The sequence below is a fragment of the Rhea pennata genome, chromosome 11, assembly GCF_028389875.1.
Source record: "Rhea pennata isolate bPtePen1 chromosome 11, bPtePen1.pri, whole genome shotgun sequence".
Classification (NCBI taxonomy): Eukaryota; Metazoa; Chordata; class Aves; order Rheiformes; family Rheidae; genus Rhea; species Rhea pennata.
In genome coordinates this window covers 1,880,729-1,896,412 of record NC_084673.1, presented here as the reverse complement: position 1 = coordinate 1,896,412, position 15,684 = coordinate 1,880,729, and the positions used below count along the sequence as shown (strand labels likewise).

The 15,684-nt window shown below is 41.0% G+C and overlaps 1 protein-coding gene across 2 annotated transcripts in view; it reads right to left on the bottom strand.

Moving 5' to 3' along the window:
* Positions 1-15,684, bottom strand: part of EDA (ectodysplasin A) — a 104,115-nt gene that overhangs the window by 36,862 nt on the left and 51,569 nt on the right. For both annotated transcript variants that reach the window (XM_062584742.1, XM_062584743.1), the window contains exon 2: positions 3,292-3,397. In XM_062584742.1, the coding sequence (XP_062440726.1) occupies positions 3,292-3,397 (106 nt within the window). The remainder of the gene's footprint in view (positions 1-3,291; positions 3,398-15,684) is intronic.

Below are 15,684 nucleotides of genomic sequence, written 5' to 3'. Positions count from 1 at the left end.
AAAATGACCTGTCACTATGCCAATTTTGCACATCATCTTCACCTTAAGGGATCAAAAACCTAATTTACAAAAAGATATACAGCTGCTGGAAATGTGCTGCATTTCTGGAACAATTTTTACTTTATTACATACAAGGAACATAAAGCAAATTTGGGAAAGGACTGCAAGTTGTTGAAGCATTACTGAAGAATTACAAGTTTTCATTTGGCAGCAGAGATGACAAGAATAGCAGTCTTCAGTCTGCCGACTTTCAGCAACTATTTCTCACAATAATATAAATCTCAGCGTATCTGCCACTATAAAACCAGCAGTTAGACAGCCTAACAGACTAGACTGATTCTGTCAAACATCAGCCTGCAGCACTAAACTTAAACAGTTCACACACAGTGGAAAGTTGCTACTTACAGAAGTTACTTGCAAAGATACTGGAATAGATTTCAAGAAGTCAATGCAAAAGGATTTGGAACCTGACTGCAAGTCGTCCGAGTAGCAGCCTTAAATTGCTTCTAAAAATGACAGACCACATTTAGCTGGAATCACTCAGTGAGTGTGTACCAAATGCATCATACTTGTCAACATTTTGGGGAGGAAGAATCCTGGGAGCTTCATGAAGCTATTTCTTGGAGCACAGCTGCAGTGAAACATTTTCCACTCTGAAACTGATGTTTTCAGGGAACATGGGAAACTCATGAAGCCAGGAAAGCTGAAGAGGAAAACTAATGATAACTAGGAAGATTGTAATTGCAGATACGTCTTGACATGCTTAGTGAGAATGAGGCCATACACAGACCACTATTTATGTCTTTCTCTCGCTCACATCCTAGATGATGTCACACGAAAGGCAAGTCCTCTTCTTGCCTTCAAAAAGCGCCAACGCAAATTTTAACAAAGGCACATTCACAATAAATGGGCACATTCATTCAGCTGATAAGCAGTTCGAATTCCACTGGTTGAACTTATTGGTGGGCTGACTGTTCAATAAGCTTCTTTAATTATTTTAAATTTGTTCTAATGCATCTCTTACTCCAAATTCTGTTCTTTTTAAATACCAGCTTCTGCTGTTAGAGAAAAATCATCAATGGTAGCAACAGTTTCCTTTAAAGACACAAAGAAAATGCAGTCACCAAATGCTGAACGAGAGATGCTTCCAAATGTGGTTTCAAATCAAGGTGAGTGACCTGTAATCTGAACTCCTGTACACCTTCCTGGCTCTCCTTTGCTCACATCTCTGCCTGTTTCTGGGTCTCCAAGGAGATTCTTTTAACTCTCATTCTTTTAGATACCTGTTCCTACTCATTTCTAACTATGTCTCATCCCTCCTCAAACTCCATCCACTGCTGCTCTGTTTCGGCAGGCTCTTGCAGAGGACGTTCAGGAACTCCATTGAGTTTCTCAACCAATACCTGGTTACTTTAACTAAATAGAATTTTCTTGACTTCTCAGTAGTAAAACCTTTTCAGCCAGTCCATGGCAACTCAATCTCCTTTTCTTCTCCATACAGAAATGGATCTGTGTTTTTCTGCAGCAAGAAAGCTAGCAAGCTCTTTCAAGGGCTTTATAGAGAAAGCAATCTTTGCATCTTAATTTCAGAATTAGAGAATTATGAAAAGACAACATTTGAAATTCAATTATTAATGTCAAAAATAAGCAGGTTCTGACTGGGGGAAGTGGCTGAAGGTGAAGATACAGATTTAACTATTTTGGCATTTATTATTTACTTTCTCAGAAAGAGTTGAGGGTGTTTCTGGCACAACCCATCACCCTAAGTTGTATTTTCCCTAAAGATTTTGGCTCTTAGAAGAATACAAAGGTGACATAAGACCTCAAGCAAGATATATGATTTTGGCAATGCTCATTTTTAGTTTTAAAACACACCTCAAACCTTCAGAGTTTCAGAGAACAACTGCTGTGTGAAGAATCAAGCTTTTGGCATCCAGAGTACAATTGCTGGAGAACACAGAAGAATGACGGTGTCAAAAGTGTTGTACACAATCAGCAGTTCAAAGGATGTGCTCCTGTTGTCTACTTCCAGTTCCCTATACATATAGTGCTCTTGGAGCTCATAACCTTGCTGCATGAGCAACTTAAAAACCAGAGTAAATTGAGCTTCACACCACGATGCTTCACACATCATGAATGACAGCAATGCTGACCCTTCCCTGCTTCTTCAAGTATATGGTTTTCTATCTCCAGTTTTCCTGGACTGTGTCATGTGTATCTTAGCCATGTGCCAGACTTCAGGATACCAACGGAGGGTGCTTGCTGGCAGAGCATGAACCATCCCCAACTTTCCTATAGATTTCCTATAGTTTCTGCACTATGAAGCCATAAATAACCCAAAGCCTGGCACCTGCTTCTACTACCTTTTTTTTTTTTCTGTACCAGGTCAGCCCTTGTGGAATCATCTGAAGCAGCCTCCATCTCCCAGACATTTTCAGATTGTAAAGTACTAACTCATGCTTAAAAACCAACCAACCAACCAAAAAAACCCAAATCCCACCTATCAGACAGTAACAAAGTACATTTACAACTGCATTATGACACATCCCATCAAGGACTGGATGATGCAGCTCTCTACCTAGGGAAGGAGTGTTGCCACACATCAAGTCTAACTGATTGCAGGGTCTGAAACAGAGAGACCAGACACAAGAAGTCATTTGGCATCTGAACGTATGGGAACAGGAGATTTGGAGGACAACACTGTCACCAAGGGACAGTCATAGCACAAGGGAAGCAGCAGCTGATGCCCTGAGGACCAAGTACAGAATCTCCTTCTGTGCCATGACACCAGAGAGGTCTAGCAGTCATCCAACACCTATGCCTCCAAGGAAGCCCCAAATGCCCGAGTTTTGAGTCATAGATTCTCATTTTTATAGTTATCATATCACAGATAAATATTTCACATTTTTTGGTATTTTTCCACTCTCTTAATACAAGCTCTATCCTATTTCCCTTAATATGGGCTTCAAAACCATCTGTCACCCTCTACTGCACTGAGAAGGCCAATTACAGTGTGGTTGCCATTTTGTAATGCAGACGTGTTCACAGCAGATTTTTAAAACTCCTTAGAAAAGCTACTTGATTATTTTATTGTAGAAATTAGCACTACTGGAACTAATAATTTGGAAGGCAATCAAAGTTAGAAAGAAGCTATTATAAGGCACAGATGTCACTATTTTTTCCCCACATACGTAATTCTGCATATAACCACGATCTGGAAAAATGCCAGTCTTCTGCTTGTTTGTGAAAAGACAGCAAGTGCAGCAGCAACAAGTAAAGCTAGAGACTCACCATCAGGCCCTTCGCTACTTTTACTCCTTTTGTTTCGACGGGCGCGTCTACCTTCTTCTCCAACGTGCAACTTTTCTTCAGGATGAAAGAAGTTCAGCAAGGCCAGCTGAAAGAACAAGAACAAGTTTAAGCATCCTTGGAAGAAAACTGGCTTAGCTGTGTATCCTGGAGAGCAGAGTCCAAACGCAACAACTTCTGTTAATTGGAAGTGAAAGAGAAAGAGTGAAAGATGAACGGAAAGCTGGAGAGCCCTTTAGGAATGCCTCATTCATCCTAACTGGAACTGCAAGATGTTTTGCTATATATAAAATAAGCAGCTCACCATAAATGAGTTGTGATAGTCTCTAGAGGACTTCTGTTTGTAACCAGCACGTGCCTGTCTGTGGTGCAAAGACCAAGGAAGAAGAAACAAGAACTTGTGAGCTCTAACGTCAATTCTCTAGAACCAATACTATTTGGCCAACTTAAAATGAGGGAATTAATCATGCTCTCCACTGCAAGCAGATTGTGGTGAATAATAAGGTCCCTGTTTGAACACACCCCAAAGAGCTAAAGCCAGATAAAGCAGTCTCCAACTGCTCCTTGACAGGACAGTATCAAGACCATTTTGGCACACGAATTTCTTTCCAACAGCCAGAACTATAATTTGCTGTACAGAGGCTATTAACTCTTTACCCAGGTGCTAAAGCCAGTGTAAAACCTCAGAAAGACGAAGACAGCTCATTGCAGAGGAACGCACGACTGTCCCGGGGTCGTTCACTCCTCAGCCCCCATCTGCCCCAAGGGAAGCCCTCAGCACGGCTCTGCGCCTGCCGCCTCGCGGCCGCAGCAGCCGCTGCCAAATTATTTCCTCTGCTGACACTGTTCTTCTGGCTTAAGAGTGGCACATGCCTGCTTCTTAATGAAGAACTGCTGCATTTTGCATTAGTAACTTCATTCCAGTTTGGCTTTGGAGTTCATACAAGCCCTGATACGCTACTGCACATTCTTCTTTTTTAAAGAAGATAGAGAAAAAGGTTTCTTGGTCCAAGATCCAAGTGGCTTCTATTCAACCCCACCTGTCTGCAGGTAGATCTGAACTTAATAAAACTCTTGTCCTCTGGCTCCTGGCTACAACACCACCATGCTACCAAAGGAAGCAAAATCAGGCCCCATGAACCACTCAAGGGCAGCCTGGGACCTGACGGGGTTCCCTCCACCACCTGAATGCAATCGCAGTAACGAAACACATCAAAAAAGCAATAGTAAGTGAAAGTAGGCACTTACCAACCTAAGGGAGGACTACAGTGCCAGATGGGAAACAACCGCACGCTCTAATTTACACTCAAAGAAACAACATAATTAAGTTTTCTTAGTAAACTGAGAAAACAAACCAAGGTCCTCGCCATGTTTTGTAGGATCACGCATCCTAACGCGCTAACCGAGACAAAGAAGGCAACAGCGCGAGCGGAAGCTGGTGCCACTGTGGGTGCTGAGGGTATCTTCTGGGTAACGAAGCAGGAGGACTGATGAGCAAAAAGGCTGAAAGTTTTTTTAAACTTAATTTAAATCAAATTGAAACACTGTCCACCCAGCCCGAGAAACATTATAACTCAGGTTAAAATTTCAACGAAATAATCAGCACTACTTTTGAGTGCCATTTTTGCTTGGCTATCTTATTTGAACTTTACAAAATATGCATAAATAAAAGCACTGAAAATTACATGTTTGTGGAAACAGCGTGTTAAAATGTGCAGTCTCACTCAAAAAAAAATCCTACTAACTTCAATGAAGTGACATGAGCTACTTCTGGCACTAGCGTTAAAAATGAAATCTTTCATTTTAAGAAGATTTTGTAATGGCACACACATTTCACAATACATACATATTTCATTTTATTATTATTATGAATGCATTACTACAGTATCTAAAATTCTGAAACGCAACAGCTGAAATTAAGCTCATTCAAGCCTAAAAATCATCCAAGCCATCCAAGTCTAAACATGCTGCTATGGACAAAGCTGCAAATATCCCTTGCATGTTTTAGAAGCACAAATGCCTTTGGCTTCAAACAATTTTTGCTGAAACATGGTTGCTTTTTTAATTGTGGAAACTCAACACAGAACAGTAAACATGGAGGGCTGCAAAGTATTTTTGGGACTATCTCGTTTTCTACGAATCTGCATTACTGCCACAACAGATTATCGACAGAGGAAGGCAATTTTTTTCTTCTCATGGGTATAAGCTGGACCCTCATATACCAGCCTTCCCACTACCCAGGCTTCAAATGCACAGAACTATTAGAAAACTTGGAATATTCAGCTAACAATTTCAAGCATATTTTAGATTGTACCTATCTAGCTATGAACTCTCAATGGTAAAAGACTATTGGATAACTTCAATATTACTTTATGGGCAGGGAAAAAAAAAGCAGCAGCAACATTCAGTCTCATATGCTTCTGGAATATTCTTGGTAAAATTCAGACTGTCAGGACCTGGAGACACAGAGAAATTTGAGCATCACTTGCTTCTGGATAAGCAAGGACCGAGCCCTGATATTTTTTATAAACTGTATTTTCTTTTACTTAATTTTTTCCCAGAACTCTTAATTACCAACATGAAGAATATTTTCTATAATTACTTGGTAATGTTCTTCATGTATTGTTCCAGTTACCTTAAAAATTCCCCTCAAACAATGGAAAAAGCAACTTAAAATGAAAATGAGAAATTACAGAGCACGTTAACTTAGTGCTCTTCCTTTGGAAGAGATGTGAACTGACAAAGCATAGGAGTAAGAAAGGTGAAAATACATATTGCATATTGCACAGCACATTGGAGTGGTAATAAGAGTATTCTTAACAGTCCAAAACAATAGGTACATTCTTCAAAAGTGTCATTGGGTTCTTCTAGGAAAACGTGACATCAGTCCAACACCTGAGCTGGCACTTGCCTGCTAAGCCCTGGTCGCCGAGCTCGTACCCTGCTCGTGGCTCACCAGCGGACGTCCCAGACGCTGCCCCTCACCTTGCTCGTCCCCCCAGCGACCTCCCGCTCGCAGAGCTGCTGTCCTGGCCCATCACCGCACCAGAAGGAGACTGCACGTCTGCAAAGCTGCAGAGACCTGATTTTCACCACGTCTGTGTTTGCAGAGCTAGAGACTACGTCTGAGGAGCCCAACAAGCATGTACCTGTTTCCAGAACAGAAGCATTTGCTCCCACATATTTTAGCGATAGCTATATAAAAGTTTGGAACAATCACTGTTCCCCTCCCTCCAATCTAAAGCCCTCAAATTACATTAATTTTAGAAACATCATGTAAATCTATTATGACTCTGTACTTTTAATCAAGAAAACAAAATTACTGGAGGATGCTTAAAAGGTCAGAAAGTGAAAAGAGAAGTAATCCCAGGAGAAAACATGCCTTAAAAGTAACGTGTAAAACAATAGCAAAAGCATGCCTTACCAGAAAGAATCAGTTATACCTTGGTTTCGCTCAGCAAAATAAAGAAAAACAAAGGCCTGCATACAAAAGCACTTATTTTCTTTGCAGCAACATGCCGAATCCTCTCTGGAAATGCTGAACGATAATGCTCTGGAATGTCAAGGGAACACAACAGGAATTAACAAAATAACGTAGCCTGCAGTTACTCAGAAACTAATCTGTTTGGTAAAGAATGACATTCCACAGTCCACAGAAGTGAGACTAAAGACACTTCACATTTTTTTTCTTAAAAAGTACCATAAAATAGGAAACTTTCTTCAAGATACGAAACCTGGATATATCATGGAGTTATTACTGGATATGCAAACTATGTGCAATAAAAAACAATGCTGTGACGCTAAAATAATTGTTACCATTTGAATATTTAATTGCATCCCTCTGCAAATACCTTAAATAACATACATCCCTCAAAAATACAGTTTACAGGCATGAAGATCCACTGGAAACTGAGGGAACGCATTTCAGAAGGCTCAAACAGTATGACAACAAGAAGTGAAAAAATACAACCCAACCTACGCAATTATGTGCGAATGGCAGTTTTCCTTAGGCAGGATGGTCTGTAGGACGAACGAGTATTTCTACCCAAACAGGAACAGATTTGAAAAAAGCCGACAAGCTTCTGGGTGCACAAACCCTAGTCCTGAAGCTGCCTCACGCTCCTGCCCAAGCTCCACCAACAGCAAGAGGCCCCCGGCCACGTCACTCTGGAGGAGGCTAAGCGACTGCACGTGTACACAGTTTCTGTTTCCAAAAAGTATTAACATGATGGGGCAAAAAAGCAGCTGAGAGATCAGTTTACAGGTTTATAGGATCCCCTTAAGACAAAAAGGGATACCACCTGCAGCCTGTTCTGGGTTCACTTTTCACTGCATTTTGGAATATACCTCCTATGTGTTCTTACAGCATGACTCAAAGCATACTCATTATGTTAAAAACAAAAACCCACCCTGATCTGCATGCTGTATTTCTTAAAGTTGCTTTTAATTAATAATGAGAATGCTGGACTAGCCAGCTATAGATCTAATCAAAAAACTTCACGCTCTCCTACAGCACAATATCTCAAAGCACGAGAGAACAAGCATGAAATCACCCTTTTACATTACTGTTTAATGTTAAAGTCAAATTGCCTCATTCATTTGCAGTTTTCGAGATTATTAGCGTGAGAAGACTAAAAACCAAACTAAGTTCTTTAGAGGCATTCTTTGCAAATAATGCTGTTGCTTTTCTGGCACTCTGAAGTTCAGCATCGGAGTCTGTGGTTCAGCATAGCAGCAAATTGAATATTAGCCCCACTGTCCTACAGCAGAAATACTGCTGCGGCATTACATGGTGTAAAAATCCCAAATAGATTATTTATTTTCAAACAGACTAGAAAAGAAGTTCTGTGAGAACTGATGGAAAAGAAATCATTCAACATATTTCAAGACTTGCTTTTGTCATCTTACTCTTATAAAAACACAAGAGTAAACAATTCGCATTTCAGCATGATAAAGCATAACAAAAATTTACACAAGGAGTCTTATTTGCAATACATGCCACAGTTCTGAATGCAAAATTCTTGTAACATGATACATATCAGGAGACAAAACAAGGCCAGAGAAATCTCATCTTACACCTTCAAATCTTCTCTTTTTAGCCCAACTCCTCTGCACGCTTCCTTTCCAGGGCATTTGACATAGGTTACATTTGGTTCCCCCAAAATCTCCTCATGAGCTTCTTTTCTGCATGAAAGCTCAGTGCCATCCACTCCTTCAAGACTGTCCATAACTCTTCCAAGCCCTATTGCTCCATCTCTCATCACCCCCCATCACGGTGCCCTGATGCCAGCCAGGCTGCTCTTTTTGCCAGCTATTCACACTGAAGCCGGAGGTCCCAAAGGCCCAAGACATCGGTTTTGAATTGATAGCAAAATCGCAATCCCCCCTCATTCTAATCTGCACATGGTGATCCTGACCGAGGCTTTTTGGACTCAACATAATCTTCAATTTATTTTTACTGTTTACCCCCCAAAGCTGTAAGGTAAAGACATTCTATTATCTCAGTTTTCTACCTAGAGAAATAAGGCATCAGAGACACTTCACAGCTTATCCAAAGCCACATGGGAAGTCTGTGCTGGAGAGTAGCCTGGAACATCGCCTTCGGGCTGGGGCTGCAACAGCGGAGCCCTCTGCGCCATACTCAGAAGACCCTCTAAGGAGGGACGACTAAGTGGCCACCTTATCAGAACAGACACAGCCTTGGTCTGAGAAGTGGAAAAGGAACTGGTCACTCAACAGGGACCGGCGCACCGCACCCGCTGCTGCTTCCGTGGAGAACTAACACCCTTCTTGGTAAATCCATGGCCATTAACAGAGCACAACTATTTTTAAGAAACAGATTTGAAATAGATGCATCTGAGCATTTCTATCCTTATGTTGAAAAGCCTTTCAATAGAGGGCTGTGCAATCATACTCTTCAAATATGGAGCCCAGTAAGTCATACTCTTGGGTCTTCTAGGCACTGCGGTAATTTAAAATTATTAGACAACAATAAAAGAGTAGGAAGTATATTTTCCTGAGCTTTAATTGGTATTTTAACTTTGTTATTCAGGAAAGCCACTGTATTTTTCAGCACAGATCATTAAACTGATTGCCAGTTTATCAATTCAATCCTTGTTACAAACTGACCAACATGGTGAATTAATAGTCATTAGAGGCTAATGCAACTCAAACTTTCATTCAGAACTGAACCATTACCAAAAATTTTACTCTTCGTTCTTCTGTTTTATCGGCAGCATTTGTTAAAGAATGGGACAAGACCTTCAGGGACTACTGGCAGAGCAGTGCGCAATCCTGCCAGAAGAGGACGTGCACGCAGCTGCCTGGCCCCTCAGTCCCAGGCACTGCGAACCAGAGCTGTGGCAGAGCAGAAGGCCAATCCTTGTTCTTGGGCAACCCAGGCAACACAACACCACCCTACAGCTCCTACGGGGAAGGAGGAGTTAGTCCAAGAGAAGGTCTGCAGGAGAAAAATTTCTTTAGTGATGTAGAGAGCTCCTCCAGGGTAGAGGGCAGAGTAGGAAAAACAGATTAAAAGAGGCTGCTTTGGGGGGAAAGGATTTCCTCTCTGCGTGTATGGCCAACTTTACAACATTAAATAATCCGGAAGACTCCATCCTTTACATCTTTTCAAATAATTGCTGGATGCCCAAACATATCAATAGTCTTTTTTCAGAGAGGACTTTTTTTCTCCCAAACTATTATCTCATCAGAAAATAATTTTTTAGCTAGAGCTTTTAATGGTAGTCCTAGATATACAGCAGTGGTTTTCTTCTCACACGCTAAAAAATCCCACAATTACAGCTACCATGCTTTCACTAGGAAAATTAATATCCTCTCAGAATGGAAGGAAACTAGCAAAAAGCCTAAATATTTTAAAGATTCATGTAAAACCTCAGTAGTTAAACTGCTAACTCAAACTATTCCACCAAGTATCAGGCTGCTTTCCAGAAACCTTACCTTTAAAAGGAAGTGTTTTATTTGCTCCACCAAGACATATGTAGCTACTCCTGATTTCTACTGTTTTCCCACAGTATATTACAGATAGAAAATTTCAGAAATGCAGACAGTAAAGTCATTTAAAGCTGTACACTGATTAATAAAAAAAAAAACCTCACTACTCCAACTGTCCAGCTCATAACACAGACTGTTACTGCACAGCATGAGGTGCCTCACAAAATATTTCAAACAGTACAGTACCATCTCACGATGGTGAGATGACCTAAATGCCTTGGACAGCTAATCCAGAAAACCAGCTTCTGTACAGCCCATGAATTTCGCTTATTTTAACACACAATGTATCAAAAATTTGTATTTCTACCACTAATTCATTTCTACTTTCAAACACAGTTGACCCTTCTCCATTAATACCACACTCATGTTGTAGTAGAAAGAAGAAAAAATAGGTATTTTCTGTGCAACTAAAACACTTAATCAGCTTTTTCTTTCACCAGAAACTGGAGTAGGTGTTCCCAGGCAGTTCAAATGAGAGCTTCAGATTAGCATGTGCTCTCTCCTTTCCATGTATTTTTGTGTTAAACATAGGCTACAGCAAAGATCCTTCATAGCGACCTGCTTTACATGTTTGAGGTTAAACACCAGCAATAGCAGTCCACTGGAGACCAAGACAGAAAAAACACTTTTATAGTACCTGCTTTCAGCAGTCCTAAGTGGGAATAGCAACAGGATTCGGTCTTGCCGCTGACTTTGGAAGCGAGGGAAAGTCTTCTGCAAAGCCTCTCTCTTGGCCTGGGGACACACAGTGTTTATTATCCCAGCTATGATTTTCTTCCATATCTCCAGCTACTGATACACAATTTTAGCCCAGCCGGAGAGTTTCAGTCATGCAAAAACCTCAATCACACTTTTAAAAACATGCACTATATAGACACAGCTAGGAGACAAAACTTCAGAGGCTAAAGTCAGAGCTGTAGACTACAGGCAAGACAAATGCAGTTCTGCAACATGTAGATCAAATAGCTTTAGAGAACAACTTCTTACGCAATTAATTTCAAGGTTTCCATGAGCAGCCACCTCTGGGCTGTGGGACAAAGTATCAGAGCTGTTAACACTCGTGTAGAAGGTCTCCTGCTTTCACCTGGAGATGGAGAGCGCTGACAGTGGTCATGGGGCTTTACAGCATGTGCAGATGGCTAGCCAAGGGTTTTGCTGGGGCACGTCCAAAACAGAAGTCAACCACAACAGCACTGACTTCAGTGAACAACTCTAAGAATGGTGACTTTTTCTGTACTTTTAAACAAAAGGATAGAAAATAAAGGTGTAAGCAAAGGGAACACCTGACTCATACCAAAGACAACACTTGCTTTTTACTTTCTATGAACTCAGGGAACTTGAAGCAAGTGCACTTAAACTTTGGAAAGTAGGAACATGGCAGCAGTAGCAAACATGAATTTCCTTTCCATGGAAGCTGAGAGGAAGAGTTTGTCTTCGGACAATGAAGGGTTCTGACGTATATTCAACACTGGCAGAGTAGCCCACGTAAAACCCTGACACAGATTTTCTCATACTTCTCTAGTCTTGTCAGTCTTCAGCAAGGTCTTGTATACAACTGCTGGATCTCCATACGAAATTGGCTTTCAGTATAAAACGGAATCAGTTACAGATTCTGAATTCCTCAGTTACACACACACACACACGTGTGCCGCTTTAACTAACTTTGAAAGAGCACCTGATTACCTGAGACCTAAATTTAGTAACAATGCAACATAATCTGAAGCCTAAAAGACTGTAGTTTGGTTTACAAGGCTGCTTGCTGAAATGCTTGTCTCAAAACACACTTCTGTGGAGCTGTTTTGGTATGTATTTTAGTTGACGACTCCTAAGCAAAAGCTTCATCCAGCATACTATGCTGTTAATACTCAACTAGACACAAACCTCAGAGAATCATATGCTACATCTAATATAAAGCAATGGTTTAATTTTTCAATTTATACACCTGTTGGCATTGAAAGAGCTAAAAACACAACCCAGATGTTAGGTATAACAAGGTCAAAGAGAAGTTTAACACCATATACAAAGACACCTGCACTAAATATTTTAACGACAGCAAGACTAAGAGATTCCTGCTTGAGATTTCCATATCCCGGTACAATAGACCTGCCATAAATTCTGGGAATATATTAGTTAAACTGTTGAAAAGTATCAGTATCAATTCAAGGTAGGCAGCCTAAATCAGTTCCTTTCACTTCTCAAGGAAATCAGACAGAGCTGTGAACCAGAGCCAGCCAAAGATCTGCTGTTTATTACCACAAATTCTCAGTTTTTCACCTTTTAATTAGCCTTCATGGTCTTTTTCAATCTCATTTTCAGCCAGCTGGGCTACCTCCTCCTCCATATGTAGGTCACAGCTTCTTCTCTTATATACTCATGGTTATTTATTTTAGCATTCTATAGTTTCAAAGCATTTGTGCACTGCTATAAAGCACAGAGCATGCCTGCTTTGGAAGGGGATGGAGGGGAAACACTATAAGCTGAAACATCTCTATTTTAGCCCTATTTTCTCCTTTTGTCTTTTTTTTTTTCTGTGAAGAAATCTGTGTCTTTGCTCATGCCTTCTTACTGCCTGGATCTTCTCCAGTATGTCCAGGACAGCATGAAATCAACACACGTACCTCCTTGCATGTTGCAAAAAGCACAGACCTCCTTGAAGCAGTAATACCTCTAAAACATCCTGACATTAGGCATCTAGCCAACAAAGAGCTTCAGGGCCTGTGAAACTAGAGACTGGAGTCTCTCAAACCTGCAAAAGGTTCATATCCAACCACAGCTATGTCTCCTCCTCAGGAGGAATTTTCCTTTTACTATGCTTGAAATCTTTTTTAAGAGCACCCCACACGTTCCACTAGCCATGACAGACAATGAGTTCCCGTGGCCTCCACAACTGAATACCATCACCAGTAACACACCAGAGAACAGAAGCTGCCATTTTCCTACCCCCTCACTAAAGCACACTTCTCTCCCACTTGATGGCCTCAATTTGCACCACCTTCAGATGTTTCTCCTAAGAGGACAAGCTCTGAAGCACCACTATCTCAGAGAGTTGAGCAGACAGGCTTCTTGAAAGAATAACGAGTCACCTCTTTTCTGAAGCCATCTCTTCTTGCAAGAACTAAAAAATCAGCAGAAAATGGTCAACTGCATCATGCTGTGGAGCATTCCAGTGAAGACATGGCTGTAGTACCCAAACAGACTATATTAAGTTCTCTGATATTTTTCCATTTATCTTTCAAAGTTCTACGTACATAAATCCATTACTTGAGCTGCTACTAGTTACAACAAAGTATGTATTTGGATTTTCTCATCAAGACGATCCCTGAAGTAAAAAATTACAGAAGGATATTTGTCAAACTCTGAGAAGTCAAGAGTCTGAGGAACTGACACTTTCTCTGCAAACTTAATTCTGGTCTCTGATATCAGAGACCTGCCGCTACCCTCCTCCTCCCTAAATGAAACCTGCTGCTTCCTCTGTGAGACTCACCGCTCCAAACCAGCGCTCCTGCTCCCAGCCGCAGCGCCAGCCACGCAGCACAGGGGACGAAGGCGTAATCTCCGCTCGCTGCATCAGCCTGCGCTGTCATTCCTGGGGAACCGACCATCCAGTCCAGTGGTCTGAAAGCTCCCTTCAGCCTCATCCTACGTGGCTGCGAGAGCCGCCCAGGGCACTTGGTGCAGCACCGCTAGCACACGGGGGAAGCTTGGCCACGGCTGCCGTTCCAGGGGGATCAGACACCCGTGACACAGGCTTGCTTTCTTAGACCAGAACACGAGGTGGGGGTGGGAAGTCAGGTGTGTAACTCAGTTGGCCAGTGGTCAAAGTTTAAGGATTATATTTGTGTTCTGTGAGATCCTGAACAGTTCATGGAAATACCAAATTCATATAACCATTCTATATTAACACGTCTTCTTTTTTTTTTTTTTTTCCTATTTATTCCAGATTAATAAAATTCTGAGAACTTTCAGCTCTAAACTGTTCAGGTAGAGAAAGCTTTTTTCTTTTCTTTAACATATATTTTTCCTTGCTCCACAAGGAAACAAACAAACAAAGACTTCCTGTTAGAGGGCACTTTATCTTCAGTTTAAAAGTCCATCTTCTAAAACCAGATTTTAAAATAAGCCTTCGACTTGCATTAATTTTTATGAGATTTCATTGGAAGGAGGAAAATGGAAGGGAAAGAAAAATAAGGAGGGATTCAAGCAGTCGAAATGAAACTCTACTACCATTTCAAAAACCAAAACAGGTCTCCTGTAAATATAATGTCCATTAAATAATGGAACCACTATATATATATATGTGTGTGTGTGTGTGTATACATTTATATAAAACTGCTACAGCGTAGTAAGCAAGGAATAATATCAACCAAATTATTGCCTCTATGTTTAAAATAGTCTTCATATTGAAGTTTTCTCAATGAAAGGGCTAGAAAAACAAGAATAAATTACAGACAGCAACACACTTGACTGATTTTCAACTGCTGATTCATATCCTGCAGCAGGGCATCACTGCTCATGTAGGTTTGAAAATGCCACTGCAGTATGTTTGGACCTGTCAAAGAGCTCCTAGGTGATGCAGAACGAGTACATTAGGCAGTTCACAACCTTGCACTTGAACTGGTTTTATAAAGCATTCTCATTAGACTATGACGGTTTTGATGCCAATTCCCATAGCTGCAGGAACTCACTGTATTGTGAGGGGAGACAGTTGCTGCCAATTTATTTCTATAAAATTGATCAATTCAAATAAATTATGCCTTGTTGTCTAATCAATCAGATCCGCTGATTAGTGTCGAAAGAGACTGATCTCACACAAATGTGATTCAGTGCTTTTAAAGCATTTGTTCCCTTTCAGGGCATGGCTACACAAACAAGTCACCGCAAGGTAGAGCTAGGGTGGATTTAGAGCATGTTAACGACACTGCTGTAACAGCCAACATGCGTGCTCCTACCATGCAGAGATTACAAAAGAGCTTATCGCTTAATGAAAGCACTCACTGATGCTGCGTGAACTAGACTCTTCAGATTTTCAGAAGCAAAATCTCAAGTGATTCAGCAATTCTCACACTGCACGGTGCATCATCTCAGGTTTGTATTACACCTTACAAAGAACAGAGAAAAAACTAGCTTCCATCAAAAAGAAACAAGGGAGATGACCTGTTCCAAGCTGCTGAAGCCACCTGGTCTACTGGCTGCAGCTCCACCTGAGCTCATCATTTTGTACATAAACAGGACATAGCATGAGAACAGGGAGAAGGAGGGAATGTTCCCTTGTGTCTCCACTCCAGAAAACAGATAGAGCCAAGATAATCCTCAGCACATGGCACCTGGGAAATAAATTATTTTGTCTCTAGATAAATGTAA